The 12,441-nt window shown below is 41.0% G+C and overlaps 1 protein-coding gene across 7 annotated transcripts in view; it reads left to right on the top strand.

The window, feature by feature from the left end:
• The window catches only part of Fggy (FGGY carbohydrate kinase domain containing), a 409,535-nt gene that overhangs the window by 189,294 nt on the left and 207,800 nt on the right, over positions 1–12,441 (top strand). For all 7 annotated transcript variants that reach the window (XM_047521121.1, XM_047521094.1, XM_047521114.1 and 4 more), the window contains one exon: positions 8,265–8,393. In XM_047521121.1, coding sequence (XP_047377077.1) covers positions 8,265–8,393 — 129 coding nt within the window. The remainder of the gene's footprint in view (positions 1–8,264; positions 8,394–12,441) is intronic.

Genomic DNA, 12,441 nt, shown 5'->3' with positions numbered 1-12,441 from the left:
GAGAAATGAATACAGAGATAGTTAAAATGGTCTTTGAGTAGTCTCTTCATCAGGGTAGATGAAGAGAGACAGTGTAAAACACAATGTAAGGACTAGTAAAAATGGATTAAAATATATTTATTAAATACCTACTATAGGTCAGAATGCAAGGCCAGGGATATAAGAACATATGAAACACAATCCAAACACAGAGGAGCTTATAAGTTATAATAACTACAAGTGATAATTCAGAGGAGGTATTGGACAGGACTTGTATCTATTAGAAAAGAAGCCTGAGGACAGAAGGGACCTCTTCTATTTTGAATTTTATTTTCAGCATTGGGACAGTGTCTGGCATATACTAGGTACTCAGTGAACATTTCTTTCTTGAGTGAACAAGTTATAAGATTTTATATTAAATCAGCAGTGTAAAATGGAATTAAATCCCAGTTTAAATGAGATTACTTTTAGGAGGCAGATGAAGGGAAATGGACAAATTATTGTTTCAGAAGATGTTTTTCAACAGGTGGTAGAACATATCAGGTTTTGGATTTCTCACTAACATTTCTGGTTGAGCACATCCTTCTAGACATGTATAACTTCACTTCAGGAGCCAGAATACTGGAATGTTTTTCTATCGGTCTTTTATCAGTTGTTGTTCCAGATCTAAAAAACTCCCATAGCTGACCTGCCCAAGTGTTCTGAGGTCTGTGTAGAGGAATTTGGGTGCTGGGTGTGAGCCAAGCTTCTAATTCTATCAGTAGTTTTTGAAACTATTATCAATAGCCGTATCTGCTGGCAGCCATAGCACATGGATGGTATTATGTTTTGCTTTGTGGGTTTCATGCTTCACATAACTTTGGAGCTCCACCAGAGTTGGGCTAGGTCTTAATAGTCTTTGAAACCACTCAAGCATGTGTGAGGCACCAAATGTGCATCTGCCACCACACTTCTTAAATAACTCTAGCCTATTGTTAGAGAGTTGGGTACTCCTGGGTTTGTTCCCTGTCCCTAAACCAGACTAAAGGAAGGTTCAGTCTGAAAGGATTCCAGGACCCCCTCTGCTGGCAGGGTGGGGCATCACTTAGTACTTTCCTAGCCAACCTAGTTTGCCTGTTAACCTTGGCTAAGGTAACCTCGGACCCACACCCTACTGCCAAGCATGAGGAACCAGGGCTGCATGTCACCTACGCCCAAACCTCTCTCTGACATTTCCATGGGCCTGGAGCCAAATCTTCTCTTGGGCTTCATCTCTCTGAAGGAATACAAAGGAACACTGAACCTTCCAGTTAATTCAGCACCCCTCCCCCTCTTCCTGGAGGGGATAACAGTTCTGTTGACCATTATAATGCATTTTCTGTCTCCCAGCAATCCACATAGTCATTAATTTCTGCTGCTGACATCAGGAAAGAGGATTATGTGTGTGTCTGAAACTGTTCCCAAAGTGCTCATTAGTCATAGATAATTGAAAAACTGGTAGGGGAAGATTTGGTGTAATAGGAGCCCCGCCTGTAAAGAGGGACTGCAGCCACCAGATAATTGTAGACTCCAGCTTTTGACCTCGCAGACTGAATCTGCCTATCTAAATGAGAATTCAGGGAGCCCAGAGTCCTCAGCACAGTTGCTTTTTGACATCCCAAAAGGTGAGGATGTGTACACAAGACAGAGCCCAGCCAGATCCAGGACACACAGGCAAACCACCCTTGGGTCTCTTTCCTGCTTTCAGACTGAAGAGCAGGTTTTGCAAATGATGCTCAGTATTCTTCTGAACTTAATTTTGTTTTTATTTCAACAGAAGCTAGTTTGTTTTGATCATACACACACACACACACACACACACACACACACACACATACACATGCAAGGTCATGGTACATACAGCACAAATGGTGGAGAAGAATACCCTACTCTTGATACCAGTTCCTACTGTAACTATAGTCTATCCATTATGGTAGTATTTTTCTGAAAATACATATGCTTTCATTTTTGTATCTCTTTAAAAAAAAAATCACAAGTAAGATCATACTTTGAATGTTAGTCTACATCTTGCCTTTTTTTTTTTCCTCGAGCTTCCTTCCAGGATCCTAATCCAACTTCATTCATAGGAATGACTTCACGGGATTCTGCTGAATAAATGTATCCTATACTATTTACTTTGACCAGATTTAAGCAGGGAAATACCTTTAAAAATGCAAAGAAAATATTTTCAAATTAGAAAAACTAGAGGGCTGGGGAGATAGCTCAGTCAGTAGAGTGCTTGTCTTGCAAGCACAAGGCCCTGGGTTCGATCCCCAGCACCAAAAAAAAAAAAAAAAAAAAAAAAAAAAGAAAGAAAAACTAGAAATTATAACCTAGTAAAAAAAGAAAAATCACTTCCACCTCCCCCATTCCCACTAAAAACCTATTTTCTTTATTTTTACTCTAGGAGTGTATTTTTACAAATAGTCCATCTACCTTCTCTGTTGTTATTCTTACAAGGAAGTCATATGCTGTATAATGTTTTGCAGCCACATTTTCCAGATTGTTTTAAAGTGACTTAATTGTTTTAAAGTGAAAAACGTTTCCATTCTAGCCTTTCTTTACCTTGCAGTTTTATCTTAAAAACCAAATCTGTGTACTCAGTGCTGTGGGCTAGCAGGTCCTGGCTGCCTTGCTGTGCCTGCAGTCATCCGCTGCCTCTTGTGCAGGTTGCCCCTGCTGTGTCTGGCCTGCCCTGGTGTCCAGCTTGCTAACAGACAGGATACCTCAATCTCTACCCGCTCGAGGTCCCTCTTTCTTCAAAACCATCCACTTCCCCAGAGTATTCTAACATTGATATCCACAGCCCCCACCTATCTTTGCATCCCAGGCTCAGATGTTATCTTTACTTTGAGGGTTTACTCATTCTCCTGGACCAATATAAGTCCCTCCTCAGTTCTCTGGGAACACCATGTACATTCCACCTTTATTTTCTACATGGTCCTAAGAGTCTTGGTGTTATGATTTGAATTTGAGGTGTCCCCTGAAAGTTCATGATTAGATTATAAGAGCCATAACCTAATCAGTGGACTAATCTATTTGATGGATTAAAAATTTGAAAGAACTACAGTACTGGGTGATAACACCAGGCAGGTGGGAGGTGGGTGCTTAGGGATTGCCTTTGGAGTTCACATTTTGTCCTTGGCATTGCTCTCTCTTTCTCTCTCTTTCTCTTTTCCTCTTGGCTGCCATGAACTGAGCAGCTCTATTCACCACCTCATTCCACCATGAGTGATCATGTGGTCCATCTGTAGACTGAAACCTCTGAACTTCTCTTCCTCCAAGGTTTTCTTATCTGGTATATTGTTCACAGTGATGAAAAGAATACTAACATACTTTGTTTTCCATCTTCTTAGTTCCAAATGTCAGTGTGATGCCAGAGGTGCCTTTTTCATTGTGCCAGTACCCAGATCCTGGCACATGGTAAATAGAAATTTATATGGGCTATCTTTCAATCATTGTTATTGAAATGTTCAAATGGATGGATGAATGATTGAATGCAGCCTAGAAGAGACTGCAAATGCTAAGGCAGTGAAGCCTTGATTAAGTCTGCAAAAAAACCTTGCTGTGATTTATTTAATTTTATGGTAGAATAAAAGTGAAGTAAGGATTATTTGCGGAAAGTTTTCAGGTGGGCTTTGACAGCTCTAGTGCACCTTTGGCTGATGAAGTATGATTTCAAAGGGGTGACTTCTCAGATTCCCGCCTTTTTCTACCATCCTCTCTTATGCCAAGCTGTTTCCTTCCAGTCTCTAGATAAACAAAAGCTCCTTCTTTCTGGAGCTCCAGAACGATGATTCCTGAAGGCAGTGGTTCCAGTTGCAAGAAAGATGTTCAACTTTGTGCATATTTATTTTCATTTCTAGACTACTGATCTGAGAAGGCTGGCTCACTGCCTAGTCTGTGTTCTCAGGAAACAAGAAGCTGGGACAGAATTGGAAGTGTAAGATGCATATTAGGGATGGCCATGTGTGAAAGAAGGAGGAGGGAATAGGATTGGGCAGAGGGAGAGGCTGAATATTCTATTAACCTTGGTCAACCCAGTAGAGTACTCTGGAGAGAGGGATGCTACCAGAACCCTTCAGCTGTTCTGCTGAGTCACCTCATGCATGTGGCTAACCCACAAATGGCCTCACCTCAGCATAGCCAATCTCTGCAGCTAAGGCAGGCCTGAAGATTCTGGCAGGTGGTGGCTGTCTGTGACCTGTCTTTTCTCAGCTAGGCAACAAGTCCTTCCTTGACAGGGGCATTGAAGCATAACATGGTCCTTTCCACCATACTCCCAACATCGAAGCCATCACCATGACCTGTTACTTCTTGCTCCATGAAATGGATTTCTCATTTCTTCCTCTGTTCCTCCATCCCAGATATCCATATCTTAATGAAGTCCCCCATCTTTTCCATCTTTGATGATCAAAGTGGCTTCACAGCTATTTCCCTAACCCCCGCCGTTCCTTTCCTAAAACATTGGCAGAAAGCTTCTAAAATACGGTGTCATGGTTCTTCCCACAGTAGTGTTCCTTCGGTGGATTCCAGTGGTGTTGGTGGTGAGGTTCATAGTAGTAGGGTTGACAAAGCCTCCTTTCTGGCCAACCCTGTTCTCCCACCCTCACCTTTGACCCTCCCCTTCAGCATATGCAGGAGTTCATCTGCCCATTTTGACAATTACCTCACAGGTGCCTCCTCACTTCTTCCTTGGTCTTTGCTCCAGTTGCTTCCTTTGCTGAGACATCTACCTGTGGTCCTACAGCAAGTGACTGGACCACAGATTTCCTGCCTACCTGCCCAGGACCTTGTGCCTCACTGTATAGTTGTAGCCTCCTGCTGTGAGCAGAGAGGACCCTGAATCAAATCCACCTCACACCAGTTAAAGTGTCTTCTAAATTACTCTGGAGAAGAATGCCTCACCCTACTAATCCCCCTGTTGTCTGGAGCCCTTTAATGAAAAATACCCCATTTCATGTTTGTGGAGATTGGGGATAAAGGTGGAACATAGTTTCCATTTGACCTTCCTGTGAAAATTAACCCTTTAACAACAACAACAAAAATGAATTTAGTGGACAAAGAGTTCCAAATGGTGCTATTTTTAAAATTCTTGTTCTAAAACTACTTCTCTCGATTCTTTCATTCTTTCAAAATACATTTGAGAACAATACCTACTCCATGAGTGGTAAGGTAGTGAACAGGAACACAGGTTTTAGTTTCAGTCAGAGGAGAATCCATGCTTGTCTCCAGCTGTGCCACTGTGGGGAATTTACTTTTCTTCTTAAACCTCCATTTCCCCATCCCTCTGAAATGGGGGACAATACAGGTACTACTGTGCCATTCATGGAGGAATCCTCTAAAAATTAGTTGAGAAAATGCCTGTTATGTCTTCAGCACTGCCCTTGACACAGAGGTGTTCATTACTGGAATGATGTTTATTATGCATCATGTACTAAATGAAGTGACACAGTTAAGATGTTGTCCAAGACCAAACTGTCCAGAGGTACATGCAAAGAGCCCTAGGATGGCAGCTGGCATTGGGCCAAGAGGTGGCACATAATTAGTGTTAACACGGCGTGATCTACTTTTGCCTGATTAGTTGATGTCTCCTTTGTGCTAGTATTCAACAGATGTTCCTCATTCTTTCTTGATTGGTACCGTGGTGAATGATCCCACCATGCTACTTAATCCTAAGCTGATTGGCTGCCTTAGGGTACGTAAGATATTCTCTTCGCCTGGAAGGAGATCGCAGAACGCAGGATGAAGAACACACTTCCAGATCGCAGAATGCGGGGGTCGCAGGTTGCAGATGGCAGGACGCAGGACTAAGAACGCACCTCTAAGCACACACCTCTAGATTGCAGAATGAAGGTTGCAGTTCACAGAACGTGGGACTAAGCAGACAACTCTAGGTTGCAGATCGCAGATCGCAGAACAAGGGACTAAGAAGACACCTCCAGATCGCAGGTCACAGGATGCACCACTAAGAAGCACCTCTGATAGAAAGCACCTCTGATAGCTTGCACCTCTAGCACGCATCTTTAGGATGCAGGATGCAGGATGCACCTCTAAGAAGAAGCAGTAGACCTTTGATAAACGTAGCCTCTCTGAAAGAGTAGCACCTCTAAAATTAAGCAAAGTCTCTCTTCCTCTAAGCAAAGTCTCTCTTCCTCTAAGCAAAGTCTCACTTCCTCTAAAACTAAAAGTAAGCAAAGTCTCTCTTTCTCTAAGCAAAGCCTCTCTTCCTCTATAAACTAGTGAATAAGCAAACAAGCAAGAAAGCAGCCCACTAGATAAAGATAATAAAAGTAGTTCATTTCCAGTTCACCTCCGATAAATTACCGTGGGATTGTTGCTGCGGGCGGCAACAGGTACAGGCCCAGTCTCTTCCAGATGTTTGCTCCCCTCAGCATTCAACACAAGACAGGTTTTCCTCCCTCCTCCTCTTCACTCAAGCACCTTCATCTTGTCCTCTAAACCACCATCCAATAGACATTTCATATGATCTGCTTATGTAACTAAATTTTCCAGTAGCCATGATAAAGTTTAAAAAAATTCAGTCAGCTGGGCATGGTGGTGAACATCTGTGATGTCAGTGACTGCAGGCTGAGGCAGAATGATCACAAGTTGAAGACCAGCCTCAGCAGTTTAGCAGGGCCCCAAGCAACTTAGTAAGACACTGTGTCAAAATAAAAAGAACTGAGAATGCAGCTTAGTGGTAAAGCACCCCAGGTTCAATCCTCAATACCAAAAACAAAGAAAAGATTAGATGAAATCAATTTTATTGTATCTTATTTAACCTAATATATCCAAAATATCATTTCAACATGTAATTGATTAAAAAAATTAATGCATTATTTTATATTCATTTTTCAAAACTAACTCTTTGGCATCTGGTATTTATTTTCTACTTAGCATATCTCAGTTCATATACTACATTTTTGTTAGAAATACTTTATTAGATATCTTGAGTTATTTTTGAAAAAGCAGATATGTTTATCCAGGTCATTCCAGACATAGAGTTTTTCAGTAATTGAATTCCATATCGGTTTTTAAAATTTAGGTGAATATTAATTAAATGCAAACAAAATGGAAAACCTAGATCTTCAGTTACCCCAGCTGTATTTCAGGTGATCAATATGCATGTACCCAGTAGCAACTATATTGAAGCAGAAAGCTCAGAAGCCACTGCAGTGGATTCAGTCTTCTTGGCTAAACTTTTTTCATGTTCAGTTGTGCTAGAAGCTTTCTAGTTAAAATGGATAAACAGTGCTCTGGAGTACTCTGTCTCCCTTCAGAGGAGACTGGTTGAGTTATTCACCTTCTGGCCGACTCTTAACCTCATCCTAACTTCTATGTCCAGAAGTTCTGGGGTACCTTGGCACCCATCAAATTCCTGACCACACATTGAGAATCCCAGAATCTTGGGTCTCAAAGGAACTTTAACACACGTATGGGTCAATGCCTGCCCAATCCTTAAGGTACAGACAGCCTTATTATAGAATTTTTTAGAGGGTAGGAGTGGGTTCAGTCTCTCATAAACACCTGACAACAAATGGATCATTTCATTCTCTTCTGGCTCACCTGGTTCCCTGTGTGCTTATCTCATCCTGCTAACTAGGTTTAGAGCAAGAACTGCCTTTTAAAGCCCCACAGTACACACACAAAGGAAGACAATCAATAAATTATTAACTGAAGGCCTGGCTCACTGTAAGAATTCAAGGTTACTTGAAATATCAGGGTCACTGCATTTCACAAGTCCAAAGAACATCAGTAAAATTGTATTCTATAGTTCTGCAAGTAGCAGCCTCCTAAGGTTTATAAGTTTTAGATGGGGCTCTCTTTTCAGCTCAGAAAAACTTTTAAGAAATTCTTTCTTTGGACAAAATACTTCCCTCCCTTATCCTCTGGTAGAAAGAACTATACAAATACATGTTCTCAACTTCTTTATGAATATATGGTCATCTGGTTTTTAAGAGATCACTGTGTTTATATTTTTTTTTAGAATTTCCCATTTGTGGAATCTTCCTCTGTATGAATGACACCTTGGAGCTCCTAACTTTGCAGAGCACCCCAAAGCATGACCCACACACACCAAGGCCATACATCTGGGTCACCAAATGAGCAAAGGGACTCTTCCTGGTTGCATGATTTTCATCTTTGTGAAGCTGAGAAAATGAAGGGGAGGAAGAAAGGAACAAAGAGTTTCACTTAAGAAAACCTCTGTTCACCTTTGTGTTTTCTAAACTAATAAATGTTTATTTTTTCTCACGTCTACTCAGGAAACCAGGTGCTACCTCCCGGAACTTCTCTTGGAAGTGGGCTCACACTGGAGGCAGCAAAGGAGCTTGGCCTTCCCACCGGGGTCCCAGTGGCAGTCTCACTCATTGATGCCCATGCTGGGGGACTAGGTAATCTCTCATTTCATGCCACAACCAGCTGTGTTCAAGTGGAACATTCCCCAGACCTAAGACACCCCTTGTGTGTATTTAAAGCAAAGGTCAAGGACTGGTGAGTCAAGGTGTAATAATGAAAAGCCTTTTCACAGCTAGGCATTTGGATAGAATTATAGACCTTTTCATCCAATATAAAACCTATTTATATGTTATTAAGTTTTCCAACATAGTAATATAAAAAAATTGATCTGAGTAAGTGTCTAGATGGTTCTTCAGTTTACTGGAAATTTAAAAAGCACATGTTCACTTCTGTCTAGTATGTATGATAACCATGCATTTACTGGACTCTGTTTTCTAACAGTATTGCAAAAACCTTGTAAGTCTAACAGGTTTGTTTTTATAATATTTGGCTTTTGTCCTATATCCATTTACTCCGTGGTAGTCTTGATTTCATCTCATATATAACTCTGAAACCTGTGTTTGTGCATTCATTAATTCATTCTCAAATATCCATTGAACATTTCCCATGTCTAGGCATGATGCTAGGAAACATGGAATTTAAAACAAAATCAGGCTGTGGATATAAGGCCCCAGGATTGATATCCAATGCCAAAATAAATAAGTAAATAAGACAAAACAAAAAAACTCAAATTTTAGTGGGAAGTATATATTAAGTCAAAGAATCATTGTAAAATGTGGTTACTTTGTCCTTATTCACATTTCTATTGCAGTTTTCTTTTTCTTTCTTGGCTATTCTGATTCTCCGTCTCTCTCCCTTTACCCTTCACTTTAGTTATTTCTATATTTCCTAGACTTTCATTTTAACAGCATTTTTTTTTTTTTATGAACTGTGGTTCATGATTCATGGCATGAGTTTAACAGGACATGGCCATTACATTTTCAGAATAGAATGGGATAGAATATAATAGGAAAAAGTAGAACACATCAGAGTACATGTTATATAGTAAAGGTCCACATGTTTTGTGGACCTGTTTCCTTTATACATGTATATGTATACTAGGCCAAGAAGGAAATGAATTTTTTATTATGGATCATGATCAAAAACCTGGCCAGGTATGGTGACAAACCAGTTACTTGGGAAGCTGAGGCAGGAGGATCACTTGAGCCCAGGAGATGAGAGCCAGCCTGGGCAATATAGAAAGACCCCATCTCTTTAAAAAAGCTTTGAAGATGTACTAGTTCAAACTTCATCTTACAACCAAGAGTCGTCTTTCAAGTACTTAGATTATTCTCCCAGAACTCTGTCCATGAATTTATACTTTTGCATCTTGGTATGTATGTTCTCTGCCCAGAATGATTGGTCCTGGTCAGTCTGTTTGGTGCTGCTATAACAGAATACCTGAAGAACTTAGACTGGGTAACTTATAAAAGACAAAATTTTCTTTTTCTTTTCCTTTTTTTGATATTTTTTTTAGTTGTCAATGGGTCTTTATTTATTATTTATTTTTTATTTATATGTAGTACTGAGAATCAAACCCAGTGCCTCACACATTCTAGGCAAGCACTCTACCACTGTGCCACAACCCCAGCCCAGGTTTCTTTCTTATAGTTCCGGAGTCTGGAAACTCCCAAGTTGAAGAACCTACAGCTAGCAAAGGCCTTGCTGGGTCATCCCATGGCAGAAGGTGGAAGATCAAGAGAGTACTCATGCATGAGAGATCTAAGTTCATTCTTTTACCAGGAACTCTTAATAACTAATCCACTCTCACAATAACTAAATACCTTTCAAGGTTCCCACCTTTCAACTTATACCATTGTGGATGTCTTTTGGTGGACACTCATACCAGAGCAGCTCTCTACGTTTCCAGCTTGATGATACCTATCTCTCTCTCTCTCTCTCTCTCTCTTTCTCTCTTCCTCTCCCTCTCCCTCTCCCTCTCCCTTCCTCACTGTCTCCTTCCCTCCCTCCTTCTCCTTTTTTGTAATACTGGAGATCATGCATGCTACATGAGCACTCCACACTTAGCTATACTCCTGTCCTCCTAATTTGAAAGCCTATCTCAGATGGTTTCTCCTCTGCATATCCTTCCATGGAATAGTCAGACATATTAAGAAATTCTCCAAATTGTGCTTCTTTCATCAGTTTTATTTATTTGAAGAAATGATCACATTGTGTGCTTTAATTTCTGATTTATCTGCTTATCTTTTCTACTAGACTGAGAACTCCTGCTGAACCTTGTGTCTTGTTTTTAAAGGTGCTTGATATGTTTACTAAATAAAGTCTCATTAAGGCAAGAATAAGGTAAAATGGCCTTAACCTTACAATAAAGGCTAATCTGTTTCCTTGTGTGACAGATTGTTCTGCACAGTCCACAGACTTGAAGAAAGAGTATGGCACTCATCAATCTATGAACGTGTCTATCCTGTTCATCTTTCTGTCCTCAGGCTCTGGCACAGTGCCTAAGAAATAGTAAACAACCATGATGTGTGTGAGCTGGTCCAGAGGTACATGGTGGAGCTCCATTACAGGCAAAAGGGCGTTTCTCTCAAAGCACTTTGTAGTGTTAGCAGTGTGTGCTTTTGGTTGGAATGCCATGTTTTGGGTTTTTAAGCATAAGCACAGAAAGAACTAAGGGTCTAGATGGACATGGAGTGCTCCTGTCCCTAGTAATCCTGATGTTCTAGGTTATATGACACACCAGGGAAGCTTTCTTCATTATAATTTTGCAGTTGTCCCTGGGGCAAAAGTTTCAACCATCTGCTGGCACCCAGGTGACATGCACTTGGCTGGTTGACCACATGCTGAAAGAAATAGGACTACCCCTCATGAGCTGCGGGCACTGTAGTTTCCTTGGTTTCCTTGTTGGCTTCCAAGGCCTCCCTAAGGGACATGCTAAACACACTTTCTCACTTTTGCCCGGGACTTTTTGTGCTCTTCAGTAGGGGAGATTTCCAGATGATCACAACTTTCTCCTAAACAGAGATGCACAGTGACAGAATTTTTACCTGTAGAAGCTTTGGCTTAGACCATTTGTTCCCTTTAAAATACAAATGCTCTTGAGTCAGTGAGTTCCATCTGTTTTCCAAAAGTTTTCATTTTTTAAGTGAAAAGATAGAATAAGATATTGAATTCTTTAGGACTGAGCTTTGTGCCAACAGTAGTTGGGAAGGGCATAGGAAGAGAGCTCTTGGTCACAACAGAATAGGAAAGCCCTAACAATTTTGGCCAATTTGATCCTTCTTATACTACCTCCTCTCTCCTTCACCTTATGTCCAGTTCAGGGTTAGAATATCTGGGAAAGACAGGAGACTTAGAAGCAAATGTTCCCTCCCATTTTCCACCTTGCCTCCACCCTATTATGGTGTGAAGGAGAAGAGAGGCCTAAATGACATAACAAGATCACCTACTGGTCGAACTAAAGATTTACTAAAGATCAAGTGCATGTAAAACTGTCAGATTTGGATCTGGAAACCAGAGATTGTCAGCAATGAACAAATCAGATATCTCCCATTCCTTTCAGAGAGACGATTCTCTGGCCCATGTGTGTACAGCTTAACAGTATTGGCTTGTGATAGTGGGTCTTCTGAGACTTATTGTAGCACAGTGATAAGGGCATTCCATACACAGTCTGAAGATCTGGATTAAATTCCTGTTCTACCTACACACAGTGTGCCTCTCAGCACATTCTTTCCTCTTCTATGGTAAGAGCTAGAAATCCTTTCATAGGATTGGTATGAGAAATGGTGATGTAAACAGTTAAAGCAACTTGCTTACTTTCTGGCACGCAATAATGAGATTTGGTTTCCTCACTCCAGAACCACAATGCCTGGCACAAAGAAGGAGCTTCATAAATGAAGTTGCCTGGGTTCCCACCCTGGCAGGAAGTGTCTTACCATAACTGGATTCCTAAAGCTGGGCAGGAGGAAAGGATCAGAGGCACTGAACTCCCTCTGCCTTCCCTGGATTTCCCCTCAGTTTCCCCTCTGCCCCTCTCACACAGAAAGCAGGATTCACTGCTCTAAGATTCTGTCTAGGTCAAGATCAGAAACAGCCCTAGGAACTGGTTAGATGAACTCTTGGTGCCAAGAGATCCCCAAATGT

This window comes from Sciurus carolinensis, chromosome 1 (assembly GCF_902686445.1).
Source record: "Sciurus carolinensis chromosome 1, mSciCar1.2, whole genome shotgun sequence".
In the NCBI taxonomy this organism is placed as follows: Eukaryota; Metazoa; Chordata; class Mammalia; order Rodentia; family Sciuridae; genus Sciurus; species Sciurus carolinensis.
The sequence above is the reverse complement of the archived record's forward strand: the minus strand, read 5'-3'. Positions and strand labels throughout refer to the sequence as shown.